The 13,920-nt window shown below is 49.0% G+C and overlaps 6 protein-coding genes across 6 annotated transcripts; 2 read left to right on the top strand and 4 right to left on the bottom strand.

The window, feature by feature from the left end:
- Positions 1 to 760: 760 nt before the first annotated feature.
- M431DRAFT_81842 (hypothetical protein) lies at positions 761 to 2,360 on the bottom strand (the record flags this gene model as incomplete). The annotated part of the gene is made up of 2 exons (XM_024923084.1): positions 761 to 2,079; positions 2,189 to 2,360. 2 exons carry the CDS (start codon positions 2,358 to 2,360, stop codon positions 761 to 763), a joined length of 1,491 nt encoding a protein of 496 aa, XP_024776265.1.
- A 2,624-nt stretch (positions 2,361 to 4,984) lies between these two features.
- M431DRAFT_81982 (hypothetical protein) lies at positions 4,985 to 5,798 on the bottom strand (the record flags this gene model as incomplete). The annotated part of the gene is made up of 5 exons (XM_024923104.1): positions 4,985 to 5,008; positions 5,086 to 5,409; positions 5,482 to 5,565; positions 5,623 to 5,661; positions 5,724 to 5,798. The coding sequence occupies 5 exons, from the start codon at positions 5,796 to 5,798 to the stop codon at positions 4,985 to 4,987; spliced, it is 546 nt and encodes a 181-aa protein (XP_024776266.1).
- A 912-nt stretch (positions 5,799 to 6,710) lies between these two features.
- Positions 6,711 to 7,242, top strand: M431DRAFT_493064 (hypothetical protein; the record flags this gene model as incomplete). The annotated part of the gene is made up of 3 exons (XM_024917067.1): positions 6,711 to 6,716; positions 6,909 to 7,009; positions 7,194 to 7,242. 3 exons carry the CDS (start codon positions 6,711 to 6,713, stop codon positions 7,240 to 7,242), a joined length of 156 nt encoding a protein of 51 aa, XP_024776267.1.
- Positions 7,243 to 7,950: 708 nt separating this feature from the next.
- Positions 7,951 to 9,239, bottom strand: M431DRAFT_506356 (hypothetical protein). The gene is made up of 4 exons (XM_024918794.1): positions 8,767 to 9,239; positions 8,599 to 8,696; positions 8,368 to 8,538; positions 7,951 to 8,309 (listed from the first exon to the last, which is right to left on the bottom strand). The coding sequence occupies exons 1-4, from the start codon at positions 8,834 to 8,836 to the stop codon at positions 8,133 to 8,135; spliced, it is 516 nt and encodes a 171-aa protein (XP_024776268.1). The 5' UTR covers positions 8,837 to 9,239; the 3' UTR covers positions 7,951 to 8,132.
- Positions 9,240 to 10,195: 956 nt separating this feature from the next.
- On the top strand, positions 10,196 to 12,635 carry M431DRAFT_506358 (glycosyltransferase family 22 protein). Its single transcript, XM_024918795.1, has 4 exons — positions 10,196 to 10,751; positions 10,930 to 11,315; positions 11,391 to 11,512; positions 11,571 to 12,635. Exons 1-4 carry the CDS (start codon positions 10,643 to 10,645, stop codon positions 12,559 to 12,561), a joined length of 1,608 nt encoding a protein of 535 aa, XP_024776269.1. The 5' UTR covers positions 10,196 to 10,642; the 3' UTR covers positions 12,562 to 12,635.
- Positions 12,636 to 12,799: 164 nt separating this feature from the next.
- On the bottom strand, positions 12,800 to 13,797 carry M431DRAFT_518345 (hypothetical protein). Its single transcript, XM_024920365.1, has 3 exons — positions 13,674 to 13,797; positions 13,386 to 13,563; positions 12,800 to 13,317 (listed from the first exon to the last, which is right to left on the bottom strand). The coding sequence occupies exons 1-3, from the start codon at positions 13,690 to 13,692 to the stop codon at positions 12,861 to 12,863; spliced, it is 654 nt and encodes a 217-aa protein (XP_024776270.1). The 5' UTR covers positions 13,693 to 13,797; the 3' UTR covers positions 12,800 to 12,860.
- Between the last annotated feature and the right edge of the window lie 123 nt (positions 13,798 to 13,920).

Consider the following 13,920-nt stretch of genomic DNA (forward strand, 5'->3'; position numbering starts at 1 on the left):
AGCCTCCTCACTCCTGGGTCCTCCCGCTGGGAACGGGAGGGCGCTTGGGATTGCTTAAGAGATGCTGGATAAACTCAAGTGTGCGAGAGAAAAAATTATGAAAAAGGATAAAACCACTTACAAAAAAAAAAAAAATTAGGCAGTAAACAGATGAGGACAAATGGCTTCTTCGCCCTGGTGGCGAGGATGGCTTCGCACGCAATGTAGCGCACTGCTTGGAAAAGGGTCCCTGCTCGTTCTCTTGTCGTTGGCAGTACTACTAGGTAGTTAGTTTAAACTTGAAAAAAATTCGGGTGGCATCGCTCTCTTTCTTGTCGGTACAGTGATATCAATATGCTTTGATTCTTTCCATGTCTTTGCCACATCTACAAAGACGCAGAACTCAATGGACCATAGTAGACGCTCATAATGAAAGATGTCTGTTTATGATGGACGAAACCATTATTGGTGAATACTTACACATTTGGATTGAGGCAGAAATAAACGTCCATGCAAGTCACATTGCTCGATACTCACCAAGGAATATTATTCACAGACATGTACACTCCCTCAGTCTTTACATCTGGGTCTTTGCAAAGGAATTTTCAACTTGGCGCTTCTCGATCTTGTTTTATGCTTAATCTACACGTATAAACACGGGTACATGTTTCGATTTCCTTCTCAATTGCATTTTGTAATCTTGAATAAAAAAAAAATCATGTCTTCATTTCTTGGTGGCTAAATAGTTCAACTTTATTATTTTTTACTAGGCATATTCTGCTTATTTGACAAGCTTCTCTGTCTGCTCCTTAATGGAGTTACCCAAATCAGCATCCACTCTTGAGAACATCTCGTAGGTTCTGGTACGAGTGTCCTGATGAGCGGCAGCAAGATGGCCTGAAACGTTTGAGATAAAGTTCTCCTGCTGGCCAGGGGTACGGCCGAGCACATCCCAGAGACCCTTTGCTTGCACGAAATCATCATCGTTGACTTCCTGGAAGAGCTCATGGACGGCAGCGCCGGACCACGACTCATGAGTGACGGTAGGCTTGACGGCCTTGTAAGTCAGCTGCCTGTAGGAGCTAGGATAGTTAGGATTGGCACCATAGTTGCCATTAATGGCCATGGCACCATCTCTCTGGAAGGGGTTGAATGCCTTGAGAGGAGCATTAACAGGAATCTGCTGATAATTGGTGCCCAGACGGTGACGATGAGTGTCGGGGTAAGAGAACAGTCGAGACTGCAACACGGGGTCGATGGAAGGCTCAACACCAGGCACTAAGTGAGAGGGAGAGAAGGCAACCTGCTCGATCTCGGCGAAGTAGTTTTCGGGGTTTTTGTTGAGAGTGAGTTTGCCAATGGGCCTCAGAGGCACGTCCTTCTGAGGCCAAACCTTGGTCAAATCAAAAATGTTCCACTTGAACTTCTCAGCCTCCTCAGGGGTGAGGACCTGGACATAGACGGTCCAGCTGGGATACTCTCCCTTCTGAATAGACTCAAAGAGATCTTGAGTATTCCAGTCTGGGTTCGCGGCAGACATCTTGGCAGCCTCTTCACCAGTAAACGTCTTAATGCCCTGATCAGTCTTGAGGTGGACCTGAGTATAGACAAAAGATCCATCAGGCTTAGTCCACTTGTGGGTGTGGCCTGAGTATCCGTTCATGTGTCTGAATGAGTAGGGAGTGCCTCGGTCAGAGAACAGGGTCATGACCTGATGGATAGCTTCTTGGTGGGTGGAGAGGTAATCCCAGAACATGGTAGCATCCTTAAGGTTTGTTTGTGGGTTTCGCTTCTGGGTATGGATGAAGAGCGGGAACTTGGTAGGATCACGGATGAAGAAGACCGGGGTGTTGTTGTATACCCAGTCCCAGTTGCCCTCCTCTGTGTAGAACTTGATGGCAAAGCCACGGGGATCACGAGCAGTGTCGGCTGAACCCTTCTCACCGCCAACGGTTGAGAAGCGGACAATGCAGCTGGTTTTCTTGCCGATAGTGTCGAACATGTTGATGGAGGAGAGGTCGCTGGTATCATGGGTGACCTCAAATACGCCATATGCGCCAGCACCCTTTGCATGGACGACACGTTCGGGAATACGCTCGCCTAGATATACAACATTAGCCGTGTCATGACTTGGAGATGAGTTGGGTAGAGGCTAAGATCGAGTATGGAGGCGCTGATTCAGAGACGAAGAAGACAGAGGAACACGTACGGTCAAAGTGGGCGAGGGTATCGATCAAGTGAAAGTCCTGGAGCAGCAGAGGCCCAATGGTACCAGGCCGCTGCCAGCCCTCAGGGTTGTCAATGGGGGCACCATTGGAGGTGGTGTACACTGGCTTCTCATTGTACCTGAAGGTGGAAGCCGGCGTGTCGTTGGCACCCATTATGGCGGCTGGATATCTCGGATCGAGTACTGAGGGATGAAGCGTTAGATAGCTGATCAATGGATGGGAGATGATTGATATGGCGTGTGATAGGAAGCTTACCTATGTATCTGATGGATATGGGAGCAGAGCTCACGTGGTCAAGGTATGATATACCAGAGAAAATGAAAGGTAGAGAGACACGGGGCAGGGCAGGAGCTGAGGAGGGGCTGGAGGAGACTGCCTCTTTATAGCTGGGCGGCAGTCGAGGAGAAGGGACGAGCGTAGTGGTGGGGTGACCGAGCCCGATGTAAGACGAGGCAAGTGCAGGAGAAGCGAATTCATGCGTCAATGGCCAAACAAAGCTTGCTGTATGGTTGAGATGGCGGGAGCGTACATGGACCCTCCCTCCTTCCCCTCCTCCCTCCTGCCTCCAGCCTCAACGATTTGCTTGTGCTTGCCCTACATGATTATTACCATGACTATTAGCTTAGTAGGTATCTAAACTCGGCAGCTAGACGCCTAGATTGGCAATTGCCAGCGAGGTAGCAACTACCGGTGCTATCTGCTGCTGTTTGCTACTACTATTGCGCCCGGCCTTCCTAGAGGAATTGCGTGCCTGACCTAGTTATTTCCATTCCTTGCCCACTTCATGGCCTCCCAAAATTACCTACGTCAGTGCCTGCCCATCGCGGGGCAATGGATAACAAGCGTTGCAGGTACCCAATCCTGCTAACACACGCATACGAGGTACATCGTTTGCGGTGGAAGCAAGAGCCGGCTCCATCCTTCCCCGCTGGGATTGCCCGAAGTGGGCCGCTTCCTAGCCAATAACAGGGCCCCGAAAAGAAAGCCGGAGCGGTTCACTTGTCCCGGAGCGGAGCACGGGCCTCTGGAGCTGTGCGAACCACCTGAACCTCTCAAGGTCCTTTCGAGGCCAGACACGGGGTCGCTAACTGTGTTTGTGCCCTGGCCCGTCAAGAGAGGCTGCGCCGATATCAAATTCCACTTCCCTGCTTTCATCCAGCAATTTATCCTTTAGCCCTTGAAGGCTGTATTAAATGTTGACAGCTCAATGTGTCAATGTCTCTGACGTCTCGTTCCACTATTAGCAGCACACCTCGCTCGCTTGGTCCTGTTCTTGACCCCCGGCTCGAACTCAACCACGCAAGCTGCAGTGCCTGTCTATCATCTAGAATACATGTCTTGTTCATTCATGAGTCAGAGCGATGATGTCGTCCATTATACCAGCTTCTGGAGCGGGGTTTCGCCTTGGTCTTCTTCCGCAACTACCGCAACTGCCGCCTGTTATCACCCCATTTCTCTTCCATCTTGGTTATTTCAAATTGGGTCTTCGTGCAGCAGATGGCGGGCACTAACAATGGAACGAATGGCTTCACTCAGCCGGGATGGGATGATGGCGCGCCTCGCGTCGGTGTCCGGGGGTCTGGACGCGTGGTCACCTGCCCTGTCATTCTCTTAGTGCCTGGGTGGTTACTAACTACAATAATCACAATGCCATGGCGGAATTGTTCTAGTTGCTGACTTGATTTACGTTATTAAGGTGATACTGGCTGCATCTAACAAACGACTACGAACCCGGAGTTATTATACCCGTATGAACTGATATCTGGCCACTGGATTTTTCACACCAAACGGCTCTCATGCCCACCCTATCTCCAGTAGTCGTCCAAAAGGGACACCGACAGACAAACGTCTCTTCTATCATCCGATGAGTTACCGACGGGGTTTCAAGGTCAACTACAGTTATAAAGTCAGCAATGACAAAATCCCTCTCTTTATCCCTCTGCCAGTCTAGTTTACAGAAGAACCTATGTGACACCAAAATCTCATCTGCCGCCAATTTGTGTGAAAACTAGACTTGGTATCTCCGCTCCACCCCATGTAGTCCGAGGTCCGAATACCCTTGTTTTATACACAATTCTATCGTATTCAGAACCTCTTGGCCGGCATCCCAGGTGTCCACTTCTTTGTACTCTCTTCACACCCTCTTTTCTATGCGTCTTAAAGACTTCTTCTTCCGGTCGGATCCGTTGAGGGTAGCCGTCGTAATCCGAGAGGACTATTGATCATGATATGTGGGTTCTCAAGGCATATGACTTGCGCCTCAGTGAGGAACTGCCGCATTGCTAGCGATTTACAGGTACTTCTGGATGCCCCGGCTCATATTTGCTCAGATTCGACATATCCATCTACACAATGCGGGTCTCCAAATAAGGCTGATGTGGCGTGCCGCGTGGCAGCGCTGCTGTTAATACGAGACTACGAGCGATTTGATAGCCAAACTCGGGGTTCAAAGACCGAGACCAATGTTGAGAATCGAAGCAGGATACTGGTACAGGTATCCCAAGTCTAAAATTAAATGATAGTACTGTTCATATTGCCACCATCCGTATGATTGTCTTCTCCAAAAACCTATCGTCCATCCATTAGATAGGTGAGTATGCCGTTCATTGCACATCTTTCTCCTCCCTGACCCAGGCGTATCGTTGTCCTCTCAGATACGACGAAACCCGACCGTCGTTGCCATCGTCTTATCATTTGTTGTACAAGATTGCGTTTTGATATTGAAAGGAAAAGTCTCGTTGAAACCCCCTTCATTGATTTTTATAAGGTTTTTGTTTCTAGTTGTCTTGGTTGACGGTTTGCTATAGTAGACGTTTGTTGTTAGCCTTTTCGGTATTCTCCCCCCGAGATGCATCGATCGCCAGGAACATAAACTTACCACCAGCCAATCCATGCCCTCGTTTACACCACTGCCGTCGACTGCCGAACAGGCCATGATGCTCCAATTTCGGTCCCGCAGTTCGCCCAGCTGCAGCGCTTCCGAGATCTCTCCCGCTCCCTTGGCGCCGGGTTGGTCCTGTTTGTTGGCAAACACCAGCAGAGCCGCATCCTTGAGCTCTTCTTCGTTCAGCATAGCCGATAGCTCCTCTGCTGCGGTTTGTAATCGGTCGATATCGGTCGAGTCGACGACGAAAATAACGGCAGCGGTGTTGGCATAGTAACACCGCCAGTATGGCCTGATGCTTGTCTGACCACCCAGATCCTGGAAACATGACTGTTAGCAAGATGTCGACTTTCCACTTTCCTACGCGTTTCCCGTTGCATATATCCATACCCAAACGTTAAAATTGAGGTTCTTGTACGTGACTGATTCCACGTTGAATCCGATCGTTGGTATCGTCGTGACAACTTCTCCGATCTAATCCCCTCTAAGTCAGCACGTGGTCAAAAAATGTAGTGGCTATTGGGACCGTACCTTCAGTCTGTATAAGAGCGTTGTTTTACCAGCATTGTCCTATTGGAACCGACGCATTAGTATCCCGGCATCGAACCCAAGGCAAGGGCACGACGTCATACCAAGCCCAAGATTAGAATTCTGATCTCCTTCTTTGCAAAGACCAAGTTGGTCAGCCATGACATTCCAGCACCCATCTTTTACTATGAAGCTCGAAGTCCTCTGCGGTATGCCGTGTGTTCCGTCGTTGGTAGATGTATTGTTTCGCGTTCTGCCTCGCGCCCAAGTAGTTTTGACGCAGTGTTGACGGGACCGGGCTCTCGCGGGACACCAGGAAGAAATGCCAAGAAACAAAACAAGAATATGAAAAAGCGAAATAAACCGGCAGAAATAACTTTGATTATATGTCGCGTGTAGATCGCAAATGTCGTGGCAAAAGGGCTTCGATGTGGAATGGAACGTTATTAATTACAAACTGTCCCCTATTCCGGAGTCTCCAACGCCCATCTGCAGCTATCTTGGCAGGCGTTTGTTAGAAGGGCGATTGTCCTTCCGAACCGCGGCCTCTGGTTGGTCCACGCGCTAGACAAAAACTTAAGGCTAATCTCACGCAGCCTCACATCACTTGACCTATTTCCGCTGCCTTAATTGGGTGCAGTCCGTTGCTGATGAAAGCCTCTATTACTGTATTACAGTGGAAAAGAATAGACACGGTATATTGAACTCGCTTTGTAAAAAAGGAAAATATCAAGAGAATTAAAAGATCAAACTATATCGCGACATCGGCTCTCTAAATGCTTTGTTCAAACATGGCTCTGCGAATCAGTTACACTAATGCGCGGAGATCCCGTCCAGCTTATTTTGTCACCCCCTCATAGCCTTATTAGGTAATGCCTCTCGAGACGCTTCCAGCGATTTAGATTCATCAGCCGCGCTTTCTGCCTGAGGAACAAACTTATCCCGCGCCACACGCCGCACCAGCCACAAACCCACCATTCTCTTCTCCTCTAGGGCTTTACGCCCTCGGATGCGGGTCGCAAAATCTACTATCATTCTCAACATCACGAAAATCGTCATCATCACCAGACTCGATACGCAAGGTCAATACGATGGCGGTATGCAGCCCCTTCCCGCAGGTTTTATCAAAGAGCCGTTGTCCCTGAAGAAGCGAATTTCAATTTTGACGCAGCCTCTGTTCGGGTCCTCCTGCGGTCCAACCAGATTTGCTGGCGTCAAAGGAGAAAAACGCAACGATGGACTCGATTCTAGAGAGAGGCCAAGTCGCTGACGAGCAAATGATTCTCTAGAGCCACAAGACATTCCGAACCAAGCAGAAGCTGGCCAAGGCCCAGAAGCAGAACCGCCCGGTTCCGCAATGGATTCGCCTTCGCACTGGCAACACAATCCGGTGCGTGCAAATTCCCCAGAAACGAAAAACACATCCCTCGAAATTATCCATACGAGTTTTCGATCGCCTCAGCCTCTTTCCCGCACAAACCCATCGCTCTCCTATCCTACACATGATACCGATGAATTTTTTTCCACCCAAATCTTCACATGCCACAAAGTACTAACTGGTTGTGTCCGTATAGCTACAACGCCAAGAGAAGGCACTGGAGAAAGACTCGCCTGGGCATCTAAGCGATTTCGCCCAATCACCTGGCATTCCCGACCCTCTTGCACCGACGGTACCGACGTCTGGTTTCTTTGGCATGGTTTCGCGGTGAAATAGTGGCGGATGGCGTAAAAGAAAAAGATTTTTTATCGTCTTTACGGCGTGTGGGGGAGGGAGGATGCAGACGCAATGGAATGGGCACGGTTGCCTGGTTTCTCGATTCTTGATATTGCTTCATGTCACGGTCGGTCATAGGGAAAGGAATGAACCTATTTTGATGTCCATTTTGCTTTTTACCTGAGGATCAGTTTCCCTTTTCTTTCTAAACATTGTGCTCATGCCACAACTCCTGCTCGCTACGTGAGTGAACGAGAAGGCCAATTCTGTTTTGTGCCATCAGCAGCTCCAGCCTCGACTATTGGCCCCAAGAAATGGTATTCGGATGTTGGAAAGTGAACAAAGTGAGAATTGATGTGTCCGACTTTTCCGATGCGCTGCCTAGGTGAAGGTAATTACAAGGGATCGTGAAATCAATAGTGCTGTCATGCCCAACTCGTTTCTTCAGATGTCACCGAGTCCATTTCGTGAATGAGAAATAAGGTATAAATAAAAGTCACCTAAAATTCAACTCAACGCAGCGTCTGTAGCGTGTCTTTTAATCGTAATGAATAAGCTTCCCCAGCTCATAATAAGTGCTCGATGTTGGTCAATCTACAGCCGAGCCCCGCGAATATGCCCCCAAACGAGATACCAGTTAAAAAAGCAAAGAAAAAAAGGAACCCGATAGCCCTGTCATTTCAGTCCCATCAACGCCGTAGGTTACTCTATAAAACAGCCCTGGAAGTAACCAGGTTCACGCTGCTGCCCTCCACTGAACAAGAGGAAGAGTTAAGAGACACCCATAGTAGACCATTATTTATCGGTCCTCGGCCCATTCGTTCTCACGGCGAATTTGCTCCTCCTCCTCGGCTGAGAAATCGTTTGTGATGTTGAAAGTCTTGCGGATCTCTTCGGGGGACTTGCCCTTGATCATGTTCGCCACGGTCTTGCAGCCCACATCCAAGAGCGGCTTAATATCAAGGAAGTTTGAGGCCTAGATTCACGGTTAGTTGGGAGCCCAGATTTTCATCCGTAAAGAAGACGCGACATACCAAGATGATCTCGAAAAGCATTTCCTGGTCGACCTGCATAAACTTCTGGTCCCACTCCTCGATATCAGTGGTCTTCTTGCGGGCATCCGACTCGTCATCGGGTGCGGCGACGGGATCGTTGCGGTGGTGCTCGCACCACTCGACCACCTTTCGCAGCACTGCCTCGTTCACCTGCCGCGTCTCTGTCAGTGACATTCTAGGGCGATCCAATGTGCAAGGATTAAAACTTACGTTGGGAATGGGAATCGGGTTCTCAGGGCTGACGTCGGCACCGCCCAGATCCTCCAACATGTTCTTCAAGAGCATGGATCGCTCAACGACGGCACGGTCTGGCACCAAGAGTCAATCACAGAAAAACACAGGAAATAGATATAATGATTAGAATAAGGCGAAGCATACCAACTTCCATGGTCGCGTTGTCGTTGGAGACCAACCAGATCTTCTGGGACGCAGGCTTTGCTTCCGCCATTGTGATGATGGGACGATGATGCTTTGATTGAGTAGAAGCTTGTCGGCTAGGCGGAACAATATTAGAGATCGATGTGGAAAGCTTGCACGGGAGGCGGTAAGCTTGTAGCTGAGGTTGTTGATGTGGGTGTTTTGGGAGAGCGGTAGGAAAGCAGGGAGAAGAAAGGTTGATATACGCTGAATCCTGACTCCTAGGCACGGATCCGAGTGGCAGGCAATCGCTTCTAGAGTTCTGCGGGGTTCTGCTGGCAAAAAAGGGTACGTACCGATTACTGCGTGTTGGCTGATGAAAGAGCGTGCCACCAAGGCTTCAATTGGGCAGGGCTTTGGGTGCGGTGGCGTTTGGAAGGGTAACTTGAGTTTCCGAAAGTGTCGATGCGGAAAAGGTGGAAAGCAAAAGAGAAATATGTGCAGTTAAGGAGCTGAGCTTTATTCTACGCCTTTGTATATATATTGTTATGATAGATATTTTTAGAAAGTTCTTTTTTCAGCCACCAGCTTTTCACTCGGGGTATACTTGGTGTTCACCGGTGCCTGCGCTCGGCACCTCTAGTACATCAAGGTACCAGGCAACACTCCCGAATTCTTTCATCTAGACTAATACTTCCAGGGGACCACCCGAGATGTATACTACATTGAGCTTGCCCTTCTTTTGATCCTCCGTGGTGCAAAGTTATCTTTGTCCACATTGAATAAAACAATCTGGAGACTGATATGTACCTGTCTTTCAACCGAAGAACAATTCACAGCATCGCCTTCCGTTAAGTATTCCATCATGCCCAGACCACTTTGGGAGGCGAAGGAAGACAGCTCTTCACTCATTTGCTTTTCATGTTTATCTTTATCAGTCGTCCTTTGTAATGTATTGTGCAAGGAAAACGTCTGTGCCATGGTTTACCATCTCCACCAGAGTCACCTACGAACCCTAACCTCCATCATGAAAGTCGTTAGGTAGGTAGGCACAAGCCTCACGCTGGTCGAGTATGAGCAACTCCCGGCGTGACTAAGTTTTCATCCACCGGCGCTAAAGAAGGCTGCAAAGCGCCCTTACAACAAGTGCCGTGCGTCTGTTGTCTTTTCACGTGATTGTGATGATGGTGAGCATGGAAAAAAGAAAAGAGAGGGAGAGACAGAAAGAGAGACAGAGATTGTTCTTTCATGCTGCGCTTTGACGCATTGACGGCCATTAATACCGCTGAAACACTTTAGGTGGCCCGTCGCCTTTGTTCACTGGCCAAAAGCCGTGATTACGAAAGCAGCATTGCCGGCTTAGGGAAGGAAAAATGAGGTCATGCCCCTTATTCTCATGTCAAGGCACACACACCCTTCAGGTCTCAGCCAGCAGGTCATCAGCCTCGTCTGACCACCTGTTCCATTTTAGCAGCATTTCTCAACAGCCCTCTGGCGCGTCTTAGACTCTCCCACGCGTTTGGCAAAGTTGCTTCACTTCTTGGTTCCTTCTTTCGACAACCTACGCCCTTTTTTTTCTTCGCTGTTTATAGAGCTCGCAGCATAGCTTTTTGTCTTGTCGCTTTGCGTTTGGAGCCTCGTCTGCAGCCTCCCTTCTTTGTCCCTATCACGCCTAGAAGATTCTAATCAACTTTCCCCCATTGTTATGGTACTACCACACTACTCGTAATTCTCAGCTATCAACGATTTTTCTTCTTCCTTCTTCTCAGCCAGTCTGCCAGCAAGCGTGCACCACAGCTTTCCCGATTTGCTCATGTCTTTTTTCTCGCCATTGGTCTTTTCTTTCGCTCATGCTTGCTCCACCAACACCTTCTTCTAAGCAGTCAGCCAGAATAAGATGTGGCGGCGCACTCGTCTTCTCCTAGTTCTCATCAGACTCTATTTTGCTCTGTCCCCCAGTTATCTTCACCCTGATGAGAACTTTCAAGGGCCGGAAGTGATTGCTGGTACGTATCCGGGCGTCGTGTAATATTTCAGCATCTTTTAAGGAAGCCTCGGGTTTTGGAGCCCATGCAGCCAGTTAGATCATATCCAGAGGGATTTATTACGGGCTTCTGATTTACTCAAAACTGAGCTTGTTATGTAACTATTTTCAGTGGCTAATCGAATATCTGCTGTATACAGGCCAGATCTTTAGTTACCCTGTCCGGCATACATGGGAATTCACTAGCGAGACCCCCATTCGGAGTGTCTTTCCGCTATGGCCTGTCTATGGCCTGCCCATGCTTTTGCTCCGCTGGCTTTGGATTGGGAACGGGCAAGATGGCGATGTTCCCCCTATCGCCGTCTTCTGGACGTTGAGGTGTCTCATGTTTCTGTTAAGCTTTGTGCTGGAAGATTGGGCTCTTGACGAGCAAATCGCCTCAACTCGCCATCGCCGCATTGCTGTTCTTCTCGTGGCGTCGTCCTATGTCACCTGGACTTTCCAAACGCATACATTTTCCAACTCGATTGAGACCCTAGCGGTCTTGTGGAGCTTGGTATTGATACAGCGCATCCTGAAGACTCATGTAAGCTTCATAGCTGTCTGCCCCCATGTATGTCTTTATCCTCTGATCTTCAGGCTAATCCATCATTGGCAACAGTCCTCGATCTTGTCCTCGGTGGTCCTGGGCATGGTTGTTGTGTTTGGCATCTTCAACCGCGTTACTTTCCCAGCTTTTCTAATACTACCCGGATTTATGTTGATATGGCATCTTCGGAAGCAGTGCGTCCTGATCCTAGGCATATTGATACCTTTAGACGGCATGTATTAACTTATCTAGTCCCTTTTCATTGGCCGCCCTGATTTTGGCCGCCCTTACTACTGCTTTAATCGCCATTGTCATCGATACCGCTTTTTACGCTCCAGGTCCTATTAGTTGGTCCGATCTCATCGCCAACCCGGTCATCACTCCTCTAAACAACCTGATATATAATTCGAATCCCGAAAACCTTGCTCTTCATGGCCTACACCCCTGGTACCAACATCTCCTCGGAAACTTACCGCAGCTCATTGGGCCTGCAGTCGCGTTAGTGTTCTTGCAACTTGATGTATCCCTGAGGAATGTATCCCTGAGGAATGTATCCCTGGAGAATGCATCCCTGGAGAATGTAAACCTGAGGGTGTGGTCAGCTGTTTCCGGAATTGTCATCCTGTCTTTCATTAAACATCAAGAAGCGCGGTTTCTTCTTCCGGCTGTTCCACTCATCCTATCATCTGTGCAGTTACCGAAGAATCGAACTCTTCGTCGAACGTGGACTGCGATTTGGGTGATATTCAATATCTTCTTTGGTGTGCTTATGGGGACATATCATCAGGGCGGTATTGTCCCTGGGCAAGTATTCATGAGCAAACAACCTGATGCCACAAACGCCATATGGTGGAAAACCTATCCTCCTCCAATCTGGCTTCTCAACGGCAAGAATGAGGTTTTGACCACCAAGGATGTCATGGGAATCAAGGGCGAGGTTTTGTTGGAACAGTTGGCCGAGTTGGCTACCTGTGATACTCCTGCAGACCGGCGCAATACGGAGTATTTAAAAGAGAAGAACGGGACTTACTTAATCGCGCCTGCATCAGCCACCTGGCTAGACCCGTATCTTCCCAACAAGGGGCTAGAAGGATTGCGATTCCGAGAAGTGTGGCGTTACAGGAACCATCTTAACTTGGATGATTTAGATTTTGGAGGTGACGGAGTCTGGAATACCCTGTCTAGAGTCATTGGCCGTCGAGGGCTTGTTGCCTGGCGAGTTACTAAAAGCTGTGGGTTATAGAGCTAGCATCCCCAGCATAATCTTATTTAAAGAAGTAATATGAATAAAGTAAAAAGCATTAGATATCATGTGTGACCTTTGAGTGTGCTAGGCTTGATATGAATATTGTCATATCATAGAATCACAACACTCGCAATCATAACTACGATCAAGATTGTACAGTCACTAGGAAATTTCGAAGTAAAAAAAAAAAAAGGGCCCTTATTATTGTTTGAGACTTAAACTATGGCATCCCACACGGCGTGCATAATTATGATTAATTGACGCCTCAAACAGAGCCCGAAGGTGCCACGACCAGTTTAGTAGAGGCGCTTGGGAGGAGACATGGAAGCCTTGATGGTAAGGCTTCCAACGTTCTGCCAGCCCTTCTTCAAGAGAGAGACCAGGTAGTTGATGGCAAGCATGATGTTGCCAACAAGCTGCTCCTGCTCCATACCGACGTTGCCGACGGCGACACCCATGCAGAGAACCTTCTTGAGCTGGAACTTGATGGTGGACTTGACCTCGTTGATCTTGCCAGTCAGGTCATCAGCGTGGGAGACGGGAGTAGGGAACTTTCCGGCCTTGGAGAGACCAGGACCCAGGAGACGGGGAATCTGCTTGATGAGAGCTTCGGAAGCAATGAAGGCATCGTACTTGCGAGCAAGCTTCTTGATGAGCTTCTTGTTCTTGTTCAGCTTCTTCAAGTCATCAGCCGACATGGCGTCAACACCGCCGTGCTTGGCACGATCGAGATCGTGCTGGTCACCGAGGATGCTACAGAAATTTCGAGTCAGTACTCCAGTTTCGGTTTCTTGTCGTCGTCGGGAGTGTCGGGGTCATACCAGATGGCCATGTTGGGGCGGGGGATGGAAGGCAGGCGGATGGTGCCAGAGAAACGCTTGTCACGCTGGGGGTCATAGTTCTTGAGGCCGATCTGGAGCTCGACGGTCTCGAGGAAGTTGCGCTTCTTGGTCTCGTTGGAGTACTCAAGGAGCTCTCCGACTTGAGTCCGGACGTTGGCTGTGCGGGCGGTCAGCACGGTGCAAAAATTGTCATCGAGTCGTAGTGAGTCATCTCATCCATCGATGGGGGTGGATGAACATGAGCGACTCTCCAAGGTGAAGACATACCGACTGAAATCTTAGACATCTTGGCAGTCTCCCAATAGAACAATCGTATCTAATGGTAATCAGGACGTGGGGTTGTTGTTGATGTTTCCGGAATCGAGAAGTATGGGGGGCCTCGACGATTTTTATCTAACTCTGGTGGAGCGGGATTTCGCTGTGGGGCTGGTGCGAAAGGGCAAATTTTTCTCACGTGCTCAGCCACGTGCAGCCTCAAACTATCTGTTGACTGAGGATGAAACTTAAACGGGTG

The sequence above is a fragment of the Trichoderma harzianum genome, assembly GCF_003025095.1.
Source record: "Trichoderma harzianum CBS 226.95 unplaced genomic scaffold M431scaffold_4, whole genome shotgun sequence".
NCBI classification, from domain to species: domain Eukaryota; kingdom Fungi; phylum Ascomycota; class Sordariomycetes; order Hypocreales; family Hypocreaceae; genus Trichoderma; species Trichoderma harzianum.